General features: G+C 41.6%; 1 protein-coding gene across 14 annotated transcripts in view; it reads left to right on the forward strand.

Annotated features, from left to right (window-relative positions):
- The window catches only part of RALGPS1 (Ral GEF with PH domain and SH3 binding motif 1), a 216,892-nt gene that overhangs the window by 155,615 nt on the left and 38,353 nt on the right, over positions 1-22,924 (forward strand). For all 14 annotated transcript variants that reach the window (XM_083485893.1, XM_083485899.1, XM_083485891.1 and 11 more), the window contains exons 11-12: positions 1,027-1,120; positions 18,054-18,121. In XM_083485893.1, coding sequence (XP_083342019.1) covers positions 1,027-1,120; positions 18,054-18,121 — 162 coding nt within the window. The remainder of the gene's footprint in view (positions 1-1,026; positions 1,121-18,053; positions 18,122-22,924) is intronic.

A 22,924-nucleotide genomic window follows, 5' to 3' on the forward strand; every position in this document is an offset into this window, starting at 1 on the left:
AGGCAGTTCCCAACAATGGGTCAACCAGCCAGGAGGGGAGACTGAATAACTACAGGCTTGTCCAAGTTCCAAGAGACTGCAGTCTATTCCCACAATTAAAAAAAACTGGCGGTGATCTACCCACTGGATTGACCAAAGTTGTTCAGGTTGTTTTTTTTTGAAGGGGGATGGGAGGGGTTCCACGATCTACTGTGATCTACCACAGGCATCCCGCGATCTACCAGTAGATCACAATCTACCTGTTGGCCGTCCCTGAACTAGATGAACTGCCCTGAGACCTTCGGGTATAGAGCGGTATATAAATTCAATAAATAATAATAGAGGGGCTGACCTCTGTCCTGTTGCCAAGAACTTGGTGCCACCTCTGCGATTGGTAACAGACCCATGCCCCTTGGAGGAATGCGCGCCTCCAAGAACACCATTCTCATAGGGAGAAAGAGTCTCATGAGCAAGCATCCATATCTCGCCTTTAAAAACTGGCAGGAGGGATATGACAGTTTGTTGAGATAACTTCACAGCTTCCATCAAGTTTTGGGTCCATGATGCTGTTCTCGAACTCTTGATCTATCCCTTTTGTGACAGAGATGGAGGAAGTTTCAGTCTCTCCCACATTGCAGATGATTGCCATGCTACTTTTTGATTCTGACAGGCTCCCCTCGCCACAGGACAGGCAGGGAACATAAGGAGTCCAGTGTGGAGAATCAGACTGCAGTGAACTTGGCAGGGAAGGGTTTGGCACCAAGTATAGAGTATGTCTCTAGTCAGAAGAGGGTTGAGTTTTGTGCCACCTTGCACTCATCTTTCATTCTAAAGATGTCTAATGCTCTCTGGCAATTTCGGAGATGAGAAATTCATGGTGAGGAAATTTCCGTTTCACTAGCCTATCTATCTGTCCTTGGTGGGAAAGCTTGGTGTTATATTTCAGCATAGACAGTTCAAGGAAATAAAAGTTTGAAGCATGTGGTTGAAACTGCTTTTGTTCTTGACAGTTATGGGATTTATATGTGCTTTTTTTAAAAAATGCAGATCACCTTATAACGTTACCCCATGTGCAAAAATACTTAAAGTCTGTCCGGTACATTGAAGAGCTTCAAAAGTTTGTGGAAGACGACAACTACAAGTACGTAGCATCCTTTCCTTTGGCCCAGTTGAGTTCATGGAAAAGATGGCCTAGCCTCAGACTTGAATAAAAGGGTTTTTAAAAAGGTACTCCTGGCAGGGATATACTTAGATTTTTGTTGTTGTTGTTTTAAAAAATGATATTTAAACAGTAATGATATTGTCAGGGGTTTGAGTGAAACCCCAGATGGAACTTGTCTATAAGATCTAACCTCATTTCCAAAATGAGACCGTTTTGTGAAAACTTAAAATAAAAACCAGATAGGCCTACTTGTTGTTTTATTGCATTACAGTCCCATGCACTTAAATTGAAGAATTCATGAATGAGGCCCACAGACTAAATTCAGAAGACCACTTCTGAATTCTGTGCAATTATATCTTATTAGAAATTTAAGTAGAGTAGATGTTTCATCATATGGTGGATGTGCTCCTTCAGGAAAAGGCAGGATAAAATTGTAATCATCATCTTCTAATATTCATAGTGCAAAGCAGAATAAAAATATAAGAATTGCCTTGTGACTGTTGCCTGATAGTTGGAGATGTGTGACAACAAACTTCACAAAGGTAGCAGTACCTCCATAATCCAGAAGGAAGGCATGACACTGTCTGCAGTCACATGTTGGGATAAGCCAAGTTTTCTGACATATCATGGTTTATGTTGAACAAGTAGCATAGTAGGGCATGCTGCCTAATCAGATATGCTTTGCTCCTCTCCTAGAGAAAGTAAGAGAAACAAATCAGGAAACAACAAATACATGTAACTTCCTATGATGTCTAAATACACGATCCCAGGATTACTAGCCAGCCTAAACTATGGTTTACTGTTAGTTTATGAACCTGACTTGTTAGGAAGCAACAAACTAGGATCCCAGAGTCAGGTATCGCAGGAAGCCAAGCTTAATTGCAGTTCCCTTTTTTGTGGAAGTGATTAGGCCATGTGCCCCAGCAAATATTATACATAATCTCACAAATTGTAGGGCACACCTTAGGGTTTCATCATTTATTAGTGCTTCTTCATGTAGTTCAGGATAACATCACCAATAGCCCCAAAGTCTGAACATTAATTTCTTAATTTCTACTAAAAAAATGTTTGGGTTGAACACTGGAAACATATTCAGATCCCATGATATTGTGTGAATGGAAAAATTAATGGATTCAATCAAGAAAGAGCAGTATACTGCAGTTAAGCTGGCACAGCAGACAAATCTTTTGGTTGACACATCAACCTAAATTTTGTTATTGTAATTTTTCAGTGTTGGTGTTAGGAGGGTGGCTCTGTAAATCCTCCTTATCACAAGTGCTGCTGCTGCTTATAGTAGGTTTTTACTTTCTGATGTGACTCATAAACTATTCTGACATACATACCAATAAGCCAGATGAGCGCCCATTTCATCCCACAATCTCACCTCCTACCATATGCATCAGGCAGGCTGTTTGTTTGTTTTTAAGCAGTACACAAGCTTGTTTTAAAAGCGGTGCACATTTAATTTTTAAAACTGAAAAATTATCTATGGATCACAGGAGAGTGGTATGTCGGTGGCATCACAGGTACTAACCAATATAGAATCATAGAATCATAGAGTTGGAAGAGATCACAAGGGCCATTGAGTCCAACCCCCTGCCAAGCAGGAAACACCATCAGAGCACTCCTGACATATGGTTGTCAAGCCTCTGCTTAAAGACCTCCAAAGAAGGAGACTCCACCACACTCCTGTACATTCTAAAGCCAGAATTTACCCATCCAATCATGAGCCACTCTGAAAACTCGCAGAACTGGTGTTTCCAGAGCTCAGTCTTAGAGATAAAAATGCATTTGCCACTCCTGTGTCTTCCACCTCTCTTCTTCTGGAATCCACACCAGGACTGCACAAAATACCATGGAGTAAATTTCTGCTGGAGGAAACATGCTGTAGAATCTCTCCCTATTTCATCATGTTGGACAGCAGCTAGAAAAATCAAATCAGTGCTGGCCTTTTTGCTGCTGAAAACCTTGTTTATCTTATCAACAGGTTTATTTTTTGGATCAGATTGAACACAGGCATAGGAGTAATGATGTTTTTGTATCAGAATTCTGTTTAATGTATCATGCTGTCTTCCAGATGAAAAAGCTTTGTCTGCAAAATGTTTTCAATACAGCTTATCACTTCTATTTTTAAAAAAAAGATGGGGTGAAATTTTGTACAGCTTACTTGTGGCAGGATGTACATGTATGAATGTGTGTATAAGCTCTTCTTGCCTCTAGGTTCCTAGGGAAAGGAGTTTGTGGTTTTACACTCTAAAAATATAGTCTGCAAACATTTACATGTTGAAATCAGTTTGAATTTGACAGGTATTTATGACTAAATAGCATACAGTGTTAAGAATGAGAAGACTCTGGAATCCCTAGTGGGTTAATAAACTCCCTACAATACATTAATAATAGCCATTAGCAAATATAGAATTAATCTGCAAGCAAGAATAATGTGCTACAACACTGGAAATTGTACACACGCTGAGCTCACAGACACACACACTCTTATGTATTTATTATCATGGTATTAAAGAGATACATTTTGTTCTCCTCCTTACCTCCTCTTTAATATTTTCTTAGTTCAACTATTCTGTCCTATGCATTGTATCCAGAACGTAGGCTGTAGGCTGCATTACCATTTACTCTGGCTTTAATGCACCCCCTCCGCTGGTATTTGAATCTATGTAAACATGACATTAACCAGAATCTATATCTAGCTTGTCGTTTCTTGAGAAATACTGCTGTTTGATGTGTTTCCTCTCAAACCAGTTTCCATCTGATTTGTTAACATAAGCCACACTTACTTCACAACTAAGCTGAGTTGTGTACATATGAGACTGCCATTACACATGTTTAGATGATAGTGCATGGACAGATGATGGCTTCACAAATAGGAGTTGGGAAGGTTGCAGGAATGGGGAAACAAAGCAAGTGATGCACAACAGATAAAGATATTCCTGCTCCATCTCTGGTTTGTGCAACAATGTGCCAATGCAACTTAAAATGCATTGGGGGAAACAGCCTCACTCCATTTTAAGCTGCTAATGTGTACCTAGGCATAGTTTCCCAAAGATTTGTTTTGTTTGCATTTCTTGGTTTTATAAATACTTCAAATGCATAAATGATAAATAAAAGGTTTACATTATAAATAAAACAAGCTTTTAAAAAAGCAGCCTCCAAAAGTATGAGTACTTGAACACACGCTTCTGGTAATACCTTCCATTCAATCTCCATTCAAATAAATGGGAGCTCTGTTTGCAAGAATACGTGCTCTTTCCAGCTCCCAGACATATTAGTGGGGTCTACATGAGAGAATTTTTTTGTTACCTTTGTGTTTTCCTGTGGTGTTTGTTTGAAGGCATAGGGAGCATTCCCTGTAACACTAGTGAAAAGTGAGTAATTGCAATCGGGTTGTGTGTGTGTGTGTGTGTGTGTGTGTGTGCGCGTGCCTGTGTTGTGGTTCATAGATGGGATGCCAGAAATTTAACCGCATTGCCTAATTTAGTTCTTGGACAGCGATTCACATTCATGCGATGATGTTAAGATTATATATACAGTAGGTTTCCATTAGCTTGAATATTATGTGTGGGACAGAACAAAACAAAGGGTTCCTCTAAATATTTAGGGGCATGACATAATGCTTGGAAGTGGGACAAAACATGAGTAATTTAAAAGTATTTTTTCCCCTTAAAACAGCTTTTAATCTCCACAGAGGCCTTTCTAGCAACAGTGAGCAGTATTTACATACATTTTGGTACAGGCCAACCTTTGCTCTTCCATTTGATCTGAATGTCCATTTTCTAAGTAGCTGTGCTGTTTTTAGCTCCAAATGTATTACACCTTAGAAAGACTGAGTATCACGAATCAAAATAAAGAGGAAAGGGGGGGGGGCGGAATCAGAGTTTGACAAAGTTCTCAGAATGAGGCTGAACAATCTAGACATTTCTTTGGAAGACTACAGACCCTAGATGACCATGTTTGTTGGCTCAGCAATGCAGGTTTTTCTCTGCAGGTGGTCTTGGAATGGCATCCAGACTGTGTCCTGCACTGGGTTTCTTTTCTGTCTCTGTACTGATTCTGAAGGTATGAATTTCTTTAAATATTCATCAGAATCTCTTCCTCTTGGATAACTCAATCCACATACTATTTGAATTTCTCCTCATTTCTGGTGCTGTGCCAAAAGGATGCATAAGCCCTGTAGAGATCACAAGCAGGCTCAGGCCTTATAAGGGGAAAAAGGCCTCTCGACATTCTGTCTTTTCATGCCTTTTTTATTGAAACAGGAGCATTCGTTAGACTCAGGAGGGGCTACTTCTTATCCTTGGCAGAATGTAAGATTCATCCTTGTATAATATTACTCCGTTACAGGAAATATACTGGAAACTTCCTCCAAGCCTGTCTCTTCTGGCTGAAATCTCTGCAGAGAAAAAGAAAGAAATGCTTTCTTTGTTCCGTTTAGTGGGCCTTTCTATTCCACGCATCTCTTTTGTAGAAGAAAATTGTATTGACCAGCCAAGTTGCATAGATATATTAATACTTTTTAAAAAAATCTGCAGTCTAGCATTTCCACCTATATGTGGAGGGTTCTGGAGCATAGACAAAGCCAAGGTGCTCATGGGCTCCTTTCTTCCAACTGCCTGGGGGGGGGTCTATTTCCACAGCTACTTTGTAGTTCTATAATGTGGGATGAAGGCAACCCTTTGCAGGGCTGAACATTTGTGCAAATGGGGCTTTGGTTTCCCCTTGTGTTATACATTGCACAGGCCTATTTTAGGCATATTTCTGAGATGATTTTAAAGGAAAGGTCTGTGGTTTATCATTATTTTTGGGGTCTGTTCTCTGTCCAGTCTCCCCTGCTATACCAAGCACCCCACTCAGATGCTAAATGTAGCTCAAACACCCTGCCCGGAAAGCTTCAGTTTCTCTATTTCCACCTTGACTATCCACTGAACAGCTGCAGAACAAATTACCAGCTAGTGCCTGTGTAAGCAATACAGCTCTTGAAATTGTGTTGACCTTGGAACATTCATTTCTTTCCATTTCTTCAGTCCTCAGCCTCCCAATTGGATTCCTCTTTTCTTTAGGTTTCAAATGCAACCAAGCCTCTCTGCCTCTAATTGACAACTTCAAGTTGGCAAGACCCAGGGAACCATCTCCTTCATGACTGGTTTCCCAGCAATGTGAATTTATTTCAACTTCCCACAGAGCACATTTGAGCTTATCTAAGCGACAGATCCTAGCATCTTGTAGGAGCCGTAGCAAACAGCATCTGTGCTCTTTTCCATCAATTGTTTTTGTCCGATGTGGAAAACATAGCTTTTGAGAAGGTAAAGCATCTGCTTGGATGCAAAAGGTACCAGGTTCAATTTCCAACATCTCCAGCTGTGACTGGGAGAGACTCCCTGTTGGAAGCCCTAGGAAGCCACTGTCTATCAGTGTAGACCAGGGGTAGTCAACCTTTTTATACCTACCGCCCACTAATGGTGAAATTTTCCTTACCGCCCACCAGTGCTCAAAGGAAGGAGGATTCAGCTTGTGCCATAGAACCCCCTACCGCCCACCTAGAATCCTGAAACGCCCACTAGTGGGCAGTAGAGACCAGGTTGACAACCCCTGATGTAGGCAATGTTGAGCTAGATGGGCCAATGGTCTGACTCCACATAATGCAGTTTCCTCTGTCCTTTTTTGCTTTTGGTCCTGTAGACACTGAAAGTGGGACAGCAAAGGCAACACTCCTATCTCTTGGAGAGGCTAGACTGTAGTCAGTCTCCTAGCCCAGGTTTACCGTGTAGTTGTGGGACACAGCAAGCACCTCCTCTCTTGGGGAATAGTGCTCCTATGGTTCATCTGTACAGAGGGCTCTCTTGCACGGACTTCAAATCCAGAGGCCTGGGAAGAAATTGTGGGAGAAGTCAAAATTATGTGGCAAATGAATGCTTTTCACTAACAGAATTCCTCAGGTGATTCAGCGTGCACCATTCATTCAATTTATTACAATCAATAGGCTGGAAATAAAATAAAAACATAAAGCATACCAGAATCTAATAGCAAGACAGATTCAGAACTGTGACCTAATAACAATTATATAGAACTATTATAATCTCTGCTTAGTCTTAGTCCAAATTCAGGTGCTGTGTTGTTCGTATGTTTTCACAGCTACTGACAAAACTTTAGCCACCATCAATGATATCCTTGGGATTTTATCTTCCATCAGATATTTAAAATAAAATTGAGCTGATCTTCCTGGTAATTTGGTGAGCAAAGGGTTGAAAAACAAAATGATTTGCTCTAAAAATTCTACTTCCTGATTATTACATGGGCATAATCTTGAGTAAAGAGGGGTGCAAGTGTATCTGTCTCAAAGCATTTGAGATGAGAAAGCATGAAATCTGGGCAGAGTAGAAGCTCTGTAGTATAACTACAACAGATTTGTGAAGTAAATAATCAATGAAGCAGCTATGACTTAATTAATTGTATACCACCATGATAGTGGTCTTGAATAGTGGCAATTTACAAACAAACAAACTAATTGTGCCTAGGAAGCACCAGCCGGCCTCTATTTCCAGCCATTATTGTTGTGTAAAGAGCAAACTTTGTAAACAACTGAACTGTTCTCTTTCAAATAGCAAATTTACACTTAGCTATATTTAGAGTTCCATTAGTCAGAGCAGTCTAGGAAGCCACTTTTAGCACTTACACTCAAAAGACATGTGAAACTATTACCCTTTAGTTTGTTTAATTGGTCACAGATGCAGGATGGCTAAGAATTGGCTACTGCATAAGACAAGAAGAGTAATTAGAACCTTTCACTCTTCCACCTTCTCATCAATTTACTTCTTCCTACTTTGCTTGCTCTCTGATGTTGTATAGTTGTTTCAGAATAGCCATGGGAGCAAAGGACTTGTTTGTTTAGTTAATGGCTATGGGTTGTTCTTCTCAGAGTAGATCCATTGGAATTAAAAGGCATGACTAAAATGAATACATTACTTTAGATGAGTCTACTCTGAATAGGACTAGCCTTGGATCCAGCACTTTCTATTTTTTTCTTCTCTTCTCTACTTCATTGCTAAAGGGATGTGGGTGGCGCTGTGGGTTAAACCACAGAGCCTAGGACTTGCCGATCAGAAGGTTGGCAGTTCGAATCCGCGTGACGGGGTGAGCGCCCATTGCTCAGTCCCAGCTCCTGCCCACCTAGCAGTTCAAAAGCACGTCAAAGTGCAAGTAGATAAATAGGTACTGCTCCAGCGGGAAGGTAAACGGCATTTCCGTGCGCTGCTCTGGTTCGCCAAAAGCGGCTTAGTCATGCTGGCCACATGACCCGGAAGCTGTACGCCGGCTCCCTCGGCCAATAAAGTGAGATGAGCGCCGCAACCCCAGACTCGGCCACGACTGGACCTAATGGTCAGGGGTCCCTTTACCTTTACCTACTTCATTGCAGGAAGTAGAGAACTGAAGTCTTCTGCAGGGTTTCGTACAGATCAGAGGGGAAGGCCAAGTAGAAATAGGATAATGAAAGACCCTTGTAGTTCTCTACCTTACCATAAAGACTAGAGAGACTGTTGGTTAGAAGGTACTTCTGCTCTGAAAGCATTAGCCTGTTAAAAATTCTGAGGTTAATTTCCTGCCAACAAACCCTCTACATCAAGACACAAAGAAGGGAAGGGATGTTCAGACTCTTTCTTTACATTATATTTTATATCATTAAGCTCTTGAAACAAGGCCTTCTCGGTTGTTCCATAGCCTGCAGAGATTTGTTTTGTGGCAGCCAGGAGGAATGCCTTTTCTATTGTCACATGCACCCTGTGGATTGATTGCTCCTCAGAGATAAATTAAGTACCTAGTGCTTTTTTGTTTTTGGTGCCTGCTAAAAAGTTATTTTTTGAGACTACAATTCCCATCATCCATGACCACTGGTCCTGCTAGCTAGGGATCATGGGAGTTGTAGGCCAAGAACATCTGGAGGGCTGAGGTTGAGGAAGCCTGTATTAGAGCTACTGAGTATGGTCAGAAATTTTGGTATGAATTTCAGTCTGGTGAAATTGTCAAAATAATTTCCTGTAAGGTTTGCACTATTTACATTAGGCTTCTGAGAAAAGCCTTTGCAGCTTGCCGAAATTAACATGTTTTGCTAAAGACAGAGTTTTCCCCTATTTTGTGATACAGTTTCATGTTATCAGTTTTGGTTTAAACAGGTGCTTGTATTGTAGGTGGATGGAGCTATGCAATAAATATGGTGCCTTCTTTGTTTTGAATTGTCAGTAGAAATTTAATGAGATGCTCAGTGTATCTTCTTTGCATTTCTAAATTCATAAACTGTGAATAAAAATAAAGAGTGTTAAGGGGAAATAAGTCAGTGAACATGATTTTGAACCTACAAACAGATTTTTATAAAACTCCCCCTTACTCTTTGCTTGCCTGGAATGATTAGAGATACATCTCAGCCAAATGCTTAACAAATTGTAAGTCGTTGAACTTTAAGCACAATTGATAGACGTATTCTGTGCCAGAGGGTAGCGTGCCATGCTTCCTCACCAGGGCACCCGTCTGGGAACTGAATTCTGCTTCCTCAGATCTGAAAGTTCAAGTAAGAGTAGTGCCAAATCAAACATCAAATGGTTTCTCCAAAGTTTTTTCTTGCTTTTTTTCCCTTTTCCTTTTTCCTTTTAACAAAACCACCTGCAGAGGTACTAACTGAACTATGTTCTCCATTTAAGTTCCATAGGGTGGAGTGGAGTTGCCAATATTTAGGGACACCAGGCAGATATCCAGGCCAGTAATGAGTGGCAAAACCCACTCTTAGGAAACAAGATATACATGTTTGGGATAATAATAATTTATTGGCCCATAAAATCTCTTGAATAATCAGGTCATGGACCAAGACTCTGAGAATAATTTTGTAGGCTTGAAACCAGAATGAAATACTGATGGAACAAATTTTCAGGATATGATTACAGTAGGTTACAAACTCAGTTGTTGACATTTAAAAAAGGAAGCAATAAGCATCATCACAGTTTAAGAACACTATCCAACTTGTCAAAAGCACTTAGTGGGTGTGGAGAAGAACCATTGAAGAGGGTGGCATGGGTTGTGGTTTAGGAAGAGTCCCAGGGGACTGGTAGAGAGGTTTGGAGGACTGCATTTGTCCCCTGGGCCTCAGGTTCCTTATCCCTGCTACAGTCTTTTGATTCAACCAATACGCATGTGTAGCAGATGTCAGAGAGCAGGGCTGTAGGATACTGTGTTAAGTAATGGAAAGAAAAAGGAGAGACTGGCTGGACAAAATGACTGGTGGAGTGTGAGGGAAGAAAAGGAGGAAATGGGAAGGAAGGAGGCAAAATGAATGGACTGAGGGGGAGAAAAAGAAGCAATTTCCAGAGAAGGGTTAGATATCAATAGAAAACAACCACAACTGATTAGTCCAAATTCCACCTCCACCACTTTTTGACTGGCTGTGCCCCTACACCATCATTTTATGACTGGTGGGTGGGCCACAGTAATTCTGAACTAACTTTGGATACATTGCTAAACCATATTTTGAACTCATGCCAAGATCCAGCTAACATACATTCAAACAATCTGGAGTTTCTTTCACTGTCTCCTCCTTCCTCTCTCTTTAGAATAATTGATTGATTTCATAGTAAAATAGCATTGAGCTACTCCAACAAAATCTGTGGAGTGTCACATGTATCAGTCTCATGTAAGAAAAAAAATGAGTGAGAATACTGTCAAATAATTGAATACTGTGGTACCTCTGGATGCAAACGGGATCCGTTCCGGAGCCTTGTTCGCATCCTGAAGTGAACACAACCTGCATCTGCGCGGTCATGATTCGCCCTTCCGCACATGCGCGTGACGTCATTTTGAGCGTCTGCGCATGCGCGAGCAGCAAAACCAGGAAGTGACGCTGTCTGTTACTTCCAGGTCGCTGTGGAGCGCAACCCGAAAACGCTCAACCCGAAGCTACTTCAACCCGAGGTATGATTGTAATTAAATACATCACTAGGGATTCAACTATCTGTGGCATAGGCTCTCTCTAGGAAGCATGAGTGACCAGAGGTCTTGCATTAATGTCACTTTGGATGCAGTGCTAAACCATAGTTTAAACTGGTGTTGAACAAGCCAAGATTCAGCTGACAGACATTCATTCAAACTGCAGTTTGTCTCACCAAGTTCTGGTTTGCTGTCTCACCACCTCCTCTGTGACTAGCCAATACCCACCATGAATCCTTTTGCTTTGTTGGAGGACTGACAAGGTGTTACAATGCCACCAGTTCTTTTAATGCTGGCTAACTGCAAAAACAGGATGGAAAATCCTGATACTCTCCACCTCTGCTTGACACGCCCTTGAGCAAAAAAGCCCAAACATATCTGAAGCTTCTATCCCTTCCTTCTTTCACTCCCAAGCCGTGCAAGGAAAAATAACAGTGATGCTGCAGCAGATAGGGGAAGTAGAATCAGCAAGTAACTTCAGAAACAGCAGCAGCAGCAGCAACAACAACAACAACATTAAATTAATTAAGGTTTTCTTCAGGAAATGCTTCTCCAGCTCTGCACTCCAAACTACTTTTGACACGAAAACTTAGATGAGCACAAATGCAGGGCAGCCTTATACTACACTGTTGCCATGACTTTCACTTTGGCCAATATGCAAGTAATTGTGTGAAGTGAATCCAAGATGAAGGAAAAAATGCCTCATGTGTAAGTTTTTTAAATCTTAGATTACACCCTGAAACTGCACAATTGTCCAAGATCAGCCAAGAATCTGTTCCAACAGGAGGCCTGAAATAAACTCATAAAACCTTTTCATAAAGAAAACAGTCATCCAGACTGGATAAATAAACATCTGGAATAGTATGGAAAAGGCCAGCCTCCAAAGCTATATGAGGTTAAAAGAGGATCTGCACAATAATGAATTGACAATCACTAGAACACTTGTATAGCCACCATAGTGGATGAAGGTCCAGGGACAGGATGCTGTGAAAGCTGTTGGATTATTTATGCATGTTTTGGGCAATTCCCCAAAGATGAGCATTTAATTACATCAAGTTTAAAAACTTAACATTGTGGGGGGAAGCCTCCCCTCTAAAAATTCCTTTAACCACATCAGAGGCGGAGTGTTGTGGGCTGTATTTATTGTAACTTCCTCAGCATTGCTTGCTTTTTACAAGAAGCATGTCGTCATTTTTCAGATGCTGAAATCCAACAAATGGGAATTTAAAAATATGTCTTTTGAGCTTTTCCTTCCATGAAAATGAGGGATTCATTTACAATAATAACTTTATAAATAACAAATCTATACATTTTAAAGCCAAAGATAAGGGTCATTGCAAGACTATCCACTGCATTTGTGCCTTTAATCTGATATGTCTTAACTTTTTATAAAACTGAAACTTGGGTAATAGATTTGCTCTGTGCTCAAGTAGTTATTGTGGGACCAGTTCTTCACAAAGTTCTCATACATAAACCATTGGTTTGAATGAGAGCCTCCCTTTTACATCTTTCATTTTAATGGGACTTGAGCAGGACAACCTCCCAAGATTGAGTCATATATTTTTCGCATTGAATTTTTACCCAATGGCAGGTTTTGGTGGCCCTAATTTCCCAAACACCCCGTTTTTCTTGATGCTAGATGCATCCTTCCCACCCACTGAGAATGTTTACCAGGGCTCGGCAAACTAAGGCCTGCGGGCCGGATCAGGCCCACCTGGGTTGTAAATCCGGCCTGCGCCGTGAAGATGGAACCCGCCATGAAGCCAAGACTCCCGGCGATGCAGCTCTGCCACTCAATCACCGCGCCTTGTTTACCTCAGCGTGGCACGGGATCGTCTCTGCCAATCAAACGCTGCGCCTGGTTTACCTCAGCGGCGTTTGATTGGCAGAGACGTCCCCGCACCACACTTAGGTAAAGCAGGCGCGATGTCTGATTGGCAGAGCCGCTGCCACTCAGCCTCTTCCTCCCGTTGCAAGGAGGCAAGACAGCGCCCACTGCCTGCTCTGGCTCCTCCCCAGCTCTAGAAGTCCACTTTCCCTTCCCCGCCTGCTTCCACCTGCGCCACCAGGAGATGCCACATCTTGGCGCGTAGATGCACCCTGCCCTGTTGTTGGATGCACGGACACTAAGAGCCCTAAAGACGCACTTACTCGCAAGTAAGCCACAATCATTTCAAGGCCGTTTGTTCAGCGCCTGAAGAACTGCTGAGAATGAAATGTGCTACGGATCGTGCCCCTGGGAAGGTAAGCACAATGGTTGGCCCCCCTCGCCTCTTCTTCCAGCTCCCTCTCCCCCCCCTTGCTGCTTCTCCGGCCTGCCACAAGGTCTGAGGGTCAGTGGACCTGCCCGCAGTTAAAAATTTTGCCGACCCCTGATGTTCATGAATTGTAGACCCAGCTGGCCTGAAATGGAATTGTACATGAAATGGTTTGTTTGTAAGGCTCCTAAAGTTTTCTTGTTCCTGGACAAACATTTAAAAGCAGCACAGCCCTTCCTACATGCTTGCAGTCTAATACATGGACTACATTTAAGGCATTTACTGTTATTGCAATGACCTAAGTGGAACAGCCATTGAAAGTTCTGGGAAAGAAAGACTTGAGTTGAGTTGCTGCTGAGCTTGCAGCCAATTAAAAAAAGAGTTCTTTCTTGGAGATAGGAAGCAAATGAGACACTACTAGTACCAAGGCTACACTCGGGAATTTTAACCATTGTGAATGGTCTTGTTCTTGATGGGGTCACATTCCCTCTGAAGGAACAGATTTGCAGCCTGGGTATGCTCTTGGATCACCCTTGTCAGTGGCGGCGCAGGCTGCCTCCACAGCATAGAGCAGCTCAACTTGCTTAGTTTGTGCGCCAGCTGTTGTCCGTACTTTGGCAATTTTTAGAAGGCTTGGTTGGACTCCCTATAAACAAACAAGGGTCATAATAACACCACTGGTATTATACTTAGTGTTTTTAAAAAACCACTGTTCCTGGTGACAGGTACCTAACCATCTTATTTTGACACCTGGGAAATTTATAATTTTTTGCAGTTTGCAGGGGTATCTTACAGACGCCTAGAGACTAGGACTGAATCTTAGAAAATGGAACATTTCCAGCATTGTTATCACTCCTTTTCTGGAGTATGACAACAACCGTAACTGCACACTTCAACATTTAGCAGAGCAGGTTTTATGTTTTAGAATCACATTTATATAGTACTTAAACAAAGTGTGTGTGTGTGTGTGTGTGTTGCCCTTCAAAATAGCCCTCTGGGTATTTCTCTACTTAGTATAACTAGTACCGTATTTTTCGCTCTATAGGACACACTTTTTCCCCTCCAAAAATGAAGGGGAAATGTGTGTGCGTCCTATGGAGCGAATGCAGGCTTTCGCTGAAGCCTGGAGAGCGAGAGGGGTCGGTGCGGGTTCCCACTGGGCTCCGAAGGCTTGCGGATAGCAGCCTGCAAAGAAATCCCCCCCTTTATTTTCCCCCCTAAAAACTAGGTGCGCCCTATGGTCTGGTGCGCCCTATGGAGCAAAAAATACGGTAAATCCTGCCTGCAAAAAGAAAAAAGAAAGAAAGCACAAAAAGAACCCAGTTGCAATACTATACATACTTGCCCTGAAAGTAAATGCCATTAAATACAGTGGGACTTACAGGGGGAGTGAATATGCAGATGTCTGTGTTGTAAGAGTGATATTCATTAATTCCCCCTTATGCTCTCACAATAAGAGCAATGCAAGGTAGTATGAGATAGCCACAGCTTCTTTCTTATCCTCTAAAGAAATGAAGAAATGAAAGGGATAAAAAAAGAAAGAAAGGGTAAATTAAATTACTAAAATAGTTCAAAAACAGAATCAAATGAAAATAGTTGGTTTATTATTATTATTATTATTATTATTATTATTATTATTACCTAAACTGTAGTCTTGAGGCAATATACACTTAAGATAATTTAAAACAGTTAAAAACAAAGAAGCAGTCAATGTTTGAATAAAGAATTGGTTGTAGTTGCTGTTTCAAAAGTGTATAATCCTCTTCTTTGTGTGTAAAACTCTGCAAAGCTCTTCTCTTTGCATAAATTAGGTTATTGGTGAGTCCTAGATTAGTCATGCTTAACAAAATGCTGTGGGGGGAAAGGGGGAAATCAAAATTTTGTTCAGTTGCAGTAACAATGCCCTTGAACTTTGTGCTAAAGACAAAAAACAACATCTTCAGGGAACTTCATCTTAAAGGTAGCAGGAGGTTAATCTGTATTCCAGAGACAATCTATCTGTTGGCACCTTGTGCATTATCTCTCTCTCTCTCTCTCTCTCTCTCTCTCTCTCTCGGGGGGCGGGGTGTCCACACCATTTTGGAAGTGGAACAGGTTGCATGTTTGTCTGGCCTTACAGAGTGAATGTTTGTTTCTCTCAAATAATGTGATCCACACTTGTCAACATATGAATATAGCTCACCAAAGACTTGGGGTAGTCTTAGCCAGTGATATCCTATTGCTTTGCAGTGTTTGTGAGTTATACATGAAGACTGTGACAACTGAGAATTAATAGAATATGTTCAAGGGTCTGGTGAGAGAATCTGTAGCTGTTAAAGTTATTTAATGCTATTTGTAAGGAAAAGTGCATTTTCATGGATGTCTTCTCTGCAGACATGTGTGCATACCTCCTACTTTGGGGGTGGGCAGTGTTTTGATAATGTTGCACTCGACGCCAGAACTCTGGAACATGATCTGGCTTATTACAATGCATTCTTTGTCTTTTGTGTTTCCCTTCTCTTTCCCTTCTCATCTTTCTCTGCCTGCACAGGACCCCACCTCTTGCTTCCCCATGTCTAACATAACTTTCATATGAGAGTGGCAGTTTACAGCTCCATACCCTCCAACATTTCTCCGATGAAAATAGGGACATTCCATTCCATAATGATAGTTTTACTATTTATACCCCACACATCTTACTGGGCTGCCCCAGCCACTCTGGGCAGTTTCCAACATATATGAAAACATAATAAAACATTAAACATTAAAAAAAACCCTTTCTTATACCGGATTACCTTCAGACAGCTCGGGGGTCAGATAACTCTATACCCTCTAACATTTCTCCAATGAAAATCAAGACATTCTAAGGAAAAGTGGGACATTCCAGGATCAAATTAGAAACCGAGGCAGCTTCTCTAAATCAGGGACATACCTGGAAAATAGGGAGACTTGGAAGGGTCTGCAGCTCACTTCTGGAGGGCTATAAACCAGGCTTTTAATCAAGTGTGTAGAGATTTGTATCGGGAATGCACACATCAGTCTAACTACAAACCTCAAGCTTCTTGTTTGTCAAACCACATACCACCTTCAGTCCCTCCAGAACAAGATCTGTTTTCATGTATACATATGCAGTTTTCCCCGATGCACAGTGATGCTTTTTTCTTTTTCTTTTTTATGTTTACTTCAGTTAGTAGCTCACACTTTCCCAAGAGCAATGACAAATAAATATAGAAGAGAAGGTCCTGTTCTGGAAAGAGGAATGGTAGGAAGAAAGAAGGGCAACTGGAAAAAAACAACCAGCAAGCCACTAAACAGCAGAGGATCAGTGGACAAAGGAGTGGAGATATGGCCTCCTGGCAATTCTCATTACAGCAGCTGCCACTTCCTTCATATCGCTTTGGCCTCTTTGTTTGAAATTTTGCTGTCAGGAATCACTTTTTGGGGAGTGGAGGCAGACTGGTTCAGGGCTCACTAGTTACCAGTCCTTACGCATTACAGTACAGTGGTACCTCGGGTAAAGTACTTAATTTGTTCCGGAGGTCCGTACTTAACCTGAAACTGTTCTTAACCTGAAGCACCACTTTAGCTAATGGGGCTGTAACCTGAAGTGTATGTAACCTGAAGCGTATGTGTCAGAGCTGCTCCCAGATCCTAGCTCACAGAGGATCACGTTAGCCAGCGATCATTAAGTAAAAGTCTTTATTGAGTTACAGTTTCCATTCTCAAGCTGCTGCGTGCAACTCTACGTCTTATGCGTTAGATCGGCGAAGCTCCGTCTGAGTCTCCGCCCCTTGTACACCAACTTAATATCCTAGCCCTGCTCCACCTTTTCCGCCTGACTGTTCTTCTCTGGGTCCCTCTGCCCCCCGGGGTCTCTTCCTTCCGGGATTCTTCTGACGCCGACCCCCTGGACCCTCCTGTCTCCTTGCTCCGGGCTTTAGGACCTGGCTCCCTTTCCGGGCTGCCTACTGCGCCACTTTCCTGTGCATTTGAACTTGGCGCGCGCGCCCAACCTTCCACTTTCCGTCTGACCGTTTCTTCGCTCCCCGATGGAGGTGTGGCCACTCCTGACTCGTGCCCTCCCCCCTGTTGTGAGCTGCCCGCGCTTGATCCCTGGCGCCCTTCCTCTTCCCTGCTCTCTGGCGGTGACGCTGGTCCCGATTTCCAACTGCTCCCCTCTGAGTCCCCTCTGGCTCTATCTTCCTGGGGTGTCCCCCTAGGCTCCCCCCTTGCCCTGGCCACTGGTGCTCCTTTCTGTGAATCTTCTGATACACTGGAAAGACTCGGAGATCTCGGGTCGTCGTCATCACTCATCTTTTCTTCTGCCTCCTCCCCCTCGCTCTCTGTTTCCTCCCTTGCCCTTGCCTTTGCTCCTGAACCCCTGACAGTATGTAACCCGAGGTACCACTATATAAGCAAACAAAAAGAGCTGTTTTTCATTCATGCCTTACCTAGTGTTAATAGCTGCTTAAACATCTTCTCAGTAAAGATCTGTGTTTACCAAGTGTAAAAAATTCTGTTGGGCTTCACACTGCAAGGATTTAATACTTTAGTATGCACCCGTCATATCCAAAGAATGTAAGAGATGTCCAGGCTAAGCTAGATTTCCTGCTTTCAACCGATAACATAAAAAAGTTTATCCCTTTGCTTTTGTTAAGCTATTTAATTCCTGACATGTCACCATTTCTCTTTTCTAGATTATCCTTAAGAATTGAGCCAGGAAACAGCTCTCCGCGACTGGTATCTTCAAAGGAAGATCTTGCAGGTATGATTAAATTTATTGGGAATGTTAAGAAGCCTACAACATAGCATTACTTAACTTTACAATTTCACAGTCTTTTTGCTATTGGTCAGGGCTGCCTGCCATTTTCTATCCAAGGACCACCCTAGCGATTCCTTTTTGCATAGGCACCCTGATGTTTATGTGGTTGTGACACACACTTGGGCCTGTTTGTTTTCCTTTGACAGATGTCCTCAGATGTTGAAAAACTATTTCTAATGTATAGTGAAGGGTGAGATCCCACAGTGTTTATGGAGATGAGGTGAAATGACTGGAGTGTTTCATAGCATTCAGAGCTACTGTACTGGGACTGTGGTTTTCAGAAAGCCTTACTGCAAAAGTTTTATCTTAGATCAATAATGGTTGAGAAGACTGGTTATTGCATAAGACATAAAATCCATCGATCAATAGTCTGATTCCAATTTGAGAAGTGTGCTTTCTCTGTCACAATCAATATTCAAAATTTAGTGATCAGTGGCATTCACGTGTGAATGCTTGACAATGCCTGATAAATTTTGTGAATGCCTGAGCCTGAAAATAGATTTCTGTTTCTTCAGTTCTTGGATATTAACAAGTAAATGCTGACAATGATATTTACCTGAGAATTACTTATGAATTCCTTTTAGTGATGATACTTCCTACTGGAAGGACAAGCAGGGTCTACTGAAAGCTTTCTTCTCCTCTCTAGAAGGAGGAGGAGTCATCCTTCCCACCTGACCAGTTCTGGTAATGGTTGGGGCCGTGGATGGATGGTTAACCAGCACAGATTTGAGCTTTCAGAACATTGACATTTATCAGGGATTGTCAACATACAGTGATTGTTCGTATTCACTATTGTAATTCCATAATTTTGAATATTTACCAGCAACAATCTTGGGTAGTTGTGGTAGTTTTTGCATTTTGAATGTTCACTGCAGAATGTATACAAAATTGACAAAGCTGTCTTCATTCATTTTACAAATAATAATTAGGATTATAATATATCTGAAGCTTAAACATGTATCTTAGCAATTCAGCTGCCGTTAAGAATAGACTTGCATGCAAAAACCAAAGCAAAACTCCATTTGTGAATAGGAAAGTAGGTTGGAAAACGATTGGGAAACTAGATAGGTCATTTTGTGTGTTACGTTGGAAGAGACTTAGTATTATATTATTTATTCATTTATACACCGCTTATATGCCAAAATGGCTTCTAGATGGTTTACAACTATAAAACCAGTTAGAAAATCCATACATAATTAAAATATACAATAACAATTCCATTAGGACATTAAAACATCCATAATTAACATGTACCCTAAAACAACCATTTAAAAAGCATGATAGTTAAAACAGTTGAACAGTTAAGACAGAAAGATCAGAAGTTGAGTTCATGGAACACTTTCTTAAACAGGTATGTCTTCAAGAGCTGGCAGAATGACAGTAATGATTGGTCTCTCGTATTTCTGTAGGGAGAGCATTCTACCATACTGTTGCCACCTGTTCAGAAACCATAATAATGGCTATACAATGTCATCAGTGGAGTTACATGCAATAAGCTGGAGTGCCTTGAGCAGAATAGCTTGAGAGAACACATAAAAGTGAAGTGAAACCAAGCCAACTCCATGCCGCTAAACACCATTGTGTAGCAGATATACAACACAGATAAATGTTTGTATATAGAATATATACAATAGAGGGAAGAACAGAAGCCGCCACCAAAATATATAGCAAATACGAAACAATAGGCAGATGTGTTGGAATCTCTATAATATAAACTTTGCATTTTTATATTAAGGTGGCTTTAAAAAAACACACCCACTCATACATAGGTTTCTATGCTTGCCTTCAGCAATGGGTTTTTAGTACTAGTTTCATCTTTCGGCTTGTTGTCATAGCAGCAGCAGTGTGTGTCTTCAAGGTGCCTGGGGCAGGCGGGCACATCAGGGGGTATGGAGGGTGATGTGAGGAGGATGCAGCGGGCCAGACATACAACCTTAAAAACAGTCTGATTGGGCTGATTGGAAGGGCACAATTCTGTTGTGTCCTCCTGACGCCCTGCCAGCCCCACACTGCTTTGTGAGGCGGAGATGAGGGTCAGACTTGCAAAGCGGTGCAGGGCTGGCAAGGGCGACGTGAGGAGTAAAATACACCCTCAAAAAACCTGTGCCTGTGGCGACAGCCCCCCTCACCCTATCCATGCTACACCCCTGTGTCATAGAATACATATACTGTATTTTTCCGCCTATAAGAGGCCCCCATGTATAAGACACCTCCTATTTTGGGGGACTCAGATTTAAGAAAATCGGGGGAGATGGCCCAGAGTATAAGATGCCCCCTAATTTTTGACATTGTTTTTTTTTGGGGGGGGACCTTGTCTTACACACGGAAAAATACAGTAGTTCAGCTTGAGTAGTTTTGAAGAAGTAGAACAAACTTCTGAACCACACAGAGAGCAGAGTAGCTAGAAGCATAGGTTGTCAGAACATGTAAAAGTTTTTCATTCACACACACACACACACACACATATATATATATATATATATATATAGTAAATTGGTAAGAGTTTTAATCCAGTTTCTCTCTCTCTCTCCTATCTCTTTCTCACATGCACACAAACATGTACGATAAAATAGAACTGTTTCTAAATCTGTGGGCTTGGCCAGAACAGTTTGGCACAGGGGCAAGATTAGCTAGCCAATCCCACCTCACCAGCCCCCATCTCCACATGGAGACTGCCAGAGACCAGTTCTCCTGGGTGGCATTGATTCAGAGCCTCGTTGTTAGGTTTATTTCCACTGTGCATCCCACTGGTTTGGACAGGAGATGATTTTTAAAAACCCAAACTGCTGTTGTATAAAGGAACATAGCCATGGGGTAGAAGTGAATACTCTATAACTACCATAGTTTGATGTGCTTGAGGTTGATTATATACATTTACCTTTTTATCAGCCCCTACCAACAAATCAGAAAGCAAGGCAATCTCCCATGACATGCCTCCTTCAGGGTTTATAACTATTTAAATTCTTCTTTCTTTGAGAGCTGTCTAAGTGGTTCTTGCATGAAAAATCAGCGTTGTTAAATTGATTTAGCGTGCAGTATAAATGTTGCCATGCTGATGTGTTCATACTGTTGTATCTTTCTCAGTAGACTTAATACTGGCAATGAGTTTAGCTAACTTTCACTTGTGCTGAGGCATTGCGTTATAGGACACACCTCTTACGCCTGATATGTTAGGGCATGCTCTTCTTAAGTATTTTGCTCCTGCAGTTAAGCTGATAGTATCCCATCCTATCAATATTTCCATAGTTTGTTTGAATTATACAGTATCTGTCTTCTGGGTCTATGCAGCTGAACAAACATACACTTCCATAGGGCATGCAATAGATAAATGCCATTGGCAGACTTGAAGTAAATTACTTCCAGTACATAGCATAGAAAATGCAATGGAAGATACCACTAGATTCTTCAAATACAGTCATACATTGGGTTACAAACACTTCAGGTTGCATTTTTTTTTTTGGTTACGGACCCGCCGAAACCCGGAAGTACCGGAACGTGTTACTTCCGGGTTCCGGTGGTCGCGCATGTGCAGAAGCGCTAAATTGTGCTTTGCGCATGCACAGAAGCGCCAAATCGCAATCAGTACGTGCACAGAAACGCCGCTGCGGGTTGCGAATGTGCATCCCGCACAGATCACGTTCGCAACCCAAGCGTCCACTGTACATTCCTTAGGATAATTCTGCAATATTCCCACCACAGTACATCAAAGGGAGATACAGGAAAAACATCTTATGAGTAAGGCTCCACAGATTACATCTTTGTGTAAACCAGAGAGCTGTAATCTAGTTCAGAATGACTGGTCACTTTTCACAAGAATGTTCCCTGTCTCAAATGACAGTAAATCCTGCATTTTCAAGAACCATTTTTATGTGTGTGAGTGTTATATAGTGGCTATGAATCATCGAGCCTTAGCCACGAACTCATCTGATAGGCAAAGTACAGCTTCTCAGCCTCATTCCCATCCCCTCTTCTCCGCAGTTTTGGAAATGCTGACCTACCTGATAAGATTGCTGTAATGATTACTAGCAACATTTGTGAAGTGCTAGGCACAGTAAAAAAATTCCTCAAAAATCCACATTATGACTAGAGGCCAAAATCTTGCAGTTTTGGGGATAGATAGTGATGCTATCAAATAAAGTTACCAAACTACCTTAATATGTGGCGCCAATAGTTACCTCCCACTGCTGACATCTAGATTAAATAGTTTGATTTCTAGGCAGTGACACAGGTCCTATCAATTTAAAAATCAAATACCGACTAGTTATTCTGCAACTTTACTGCTAGCTTCAGGGTCTTGGTTTGTACAAAGTCCTCTTCCTAAACTACACCTTTGAAGATTGCCCATCCTATGGAAGTGAAGCATTGCAAAGATAATTCTATGGATACAATTGCCTTTTATTCATTGTTTGCTCTCTAAAAATATCATGACTATTTTTACTGAAATTACATTATTCCATTCATGACAGAGTTCACAATATATACATATTGACTTTCCCCCCTCTGAAACAGGTATCTGTGAGATTTTCCTGACATCTAGAATTCTAGAATCTAGAATTCATAATGAGCAGAGGGTTGAAATAATAGATTTCTGAATTGTTGCTGACTTCATTTTCAGTGTTTGCTCATGAGCTTCCATATGCATTCTTAAGTATGTGTAAATGATACCCAGCTCCCTGTAGTTGCCGGTTGACTGAAGTGTCCAAATTAACTGTGCTGTATCCTGTTTCTGTGATATGCATGGACAAA

The sequence above is a fragment of the Podarcis liolepis genome, assembly GCF_965112155.1.
Source record: "Podarcis liolepis genome assembly, chromosome: Z".
Classification (NCBI taxonomy): domain Eukaryota; kingdom Metazoa; phylum Chordata; class Lepidosauria; order Squamata; family Lacertidae; genus Podarcis; species Podarcis liolepis.